Consider the following 1,595-nt stretch of genomic DNA (forward strand, 5'->3'; position numbering starts at 1 on the left):
TACAGTCACACTCTGATGTCCCTGATCACTAACTGAATGTGAATTACTTAATCTCCAAGGTGTGACTGCCTCCTGAAACAAAGCATCCAGGTAACTCTCCCCCTCCCGGATGTGCCGCAGTGTTTGAAGCTCAGATTCCAGATCATCAATTCTGATCCGGAGTTCTTCCAGCAACCAACACTTGCTGCAGATGTGGTCACTGCCGTTCACAATGGGATCAGCCAGCTCCCACATCATTAGAGATATTGGAAGTCATAAGATGTCCTTCCTTTTTGCTGCATTCCCAGTCTGTCTCAAGTTTAAATCTGCCTGCACATATGATATCTTGCCGCTTATCTTTCCATTTAACTCCATGCTCCCTGTATTTGGTATGCTTTCCTTTATTGGTCAGAGTATTGAGTACAGAAGTTGGGAGGTCATGTTGCGACTGTACAGGACATTGGTTAGGCCACTTTTGGAATATTGCGTGCAATTCTGGTCTCCTTTCTATCAGAAGGATGTTATGAAACTTGAAAGGGTTCAGAAACGATTTACATGGATGTTGCCAGGATTGGAGGATTTGAGCTATAGGGAGAGGCTGAACAGGCTGGGGCAGTTTTCCCTGGAGTATTGGACGCTGAGGTGTGACCTTATATGGTTTATTAAAGGTATGGTTTATAAAATCATGAGGGGCATGGATAGAGTAAATAGACACGGTCTCTTCCCTGTGGTGGGGGGAGTCCAGAACTAGAGGGCATAGGTTTAGGGTGAGAGGGGAAAGATATAAAAGAGACCTAAGGGGCAACTTTTTCGTGCAGAGGGTGGTACACGCATGGAATGAGCTGCCAGAGCAAGTGGTGGAGGCTAGTATAATTGCAACATTTAAAAAGCATCTGGATGCGTATATGAATAGGAAGGGTTTGGAGTGGGTGGGTGCTGGCAGATGGGACGAGATTAGGTTGGGATATCTAGTCGGCATGGACGGGTTGGACCGAAGGGCCTATTTCTGTGCTGTACATCTCTATGACTCTAATTCCCAATATTTAGTATTTCCACTAAAATTGTAAATCTGTTTGCCTTTTCACAGTTCTATTGGTTATGGTAAACAAAGGACATGTTTTCGCCGTGTTCATTATTTCACCAAAACTTGGTTTTCAGGTGAGATAATTCCCTAATGTGAGAAACCTTGAATCCAACCTATGTTGGTTTATTAACCATCAGTTATAAACATTAATCATTAAAACTTTTGTGCTCCATAGCACAAAGATGCCAGAACAATTCCAAATTTAAATATTGAAAGAGCACTACAGAATTATATTCAAAACTATGAAATTCACTCCAACTAATCGGCTTTATTTTATGTTAAGTGAGGTATGTCAGATTCTGTCAGTTTCAACAACATGATACAGTGAGGAACCTACTGGAGCACTGTCATAATGAGTCACGTCAAGGCTGACTGCAAATAATATGATCCCACTGTGTCTGAGGTCTGTTTTAAATTTATGTCACTTTAGTTTCTCATTGTGTTAAACAGAGCAGATTGGATCCAGACATGGAGTAATAGTCTTTGTCAAAGCCCCTTTTTGAACAAAAAGAGGCCATAATGTATGACATAT

At 41.7% G+C, this 1,595-nt stretch overlaps 1 protein-coding gene across 1 annotated transcript in view; it reads left to right on the top strand.

Moving 5' to 3' along the window:
- Nucleotides 1–1,137, top strand: part of LOC122548281 (hormonally up-regulated neu tumor-associated kinase homolog A-like) — a gene marked incomplete at its 3' end in the record, with an annotated part of 30,170 nt that extends 29,033 nt beyond the window's left edge. Inside the window, exon 6 of the mRNA XM_043686809.1 lies at nt 1,067–1,137. Within this exon, the coding sequence (XP_043542744.1) occupies nt 1,067–1,137 (71 nt within the window). The remainder of the gene's footprint in view (nt 1–1,066) is intronic.
- Nucleotides 1,138–1,595: the final 458 nt, after the last annotated feature.

Source organism: Chiloscyllium plagiosum, unplaced genomic scaffold (genome assembly GCF_004010195.1).
Source record: "Chiloscyllium plagiosum isolate BGI_BamShark_2017 unplaced genomic scaffold, ASM401019v2 scaf_13012, whole genome shotgun sequence".
NCBI classification, from domain to species: domain Eukaryota; kingdom Metazoa; phylum Chordata; class Chondrichthyes; order Orectolobiformes; family Hemiscylliidae; genus Chiloscyllium; species Chiloscyllium plagiosum.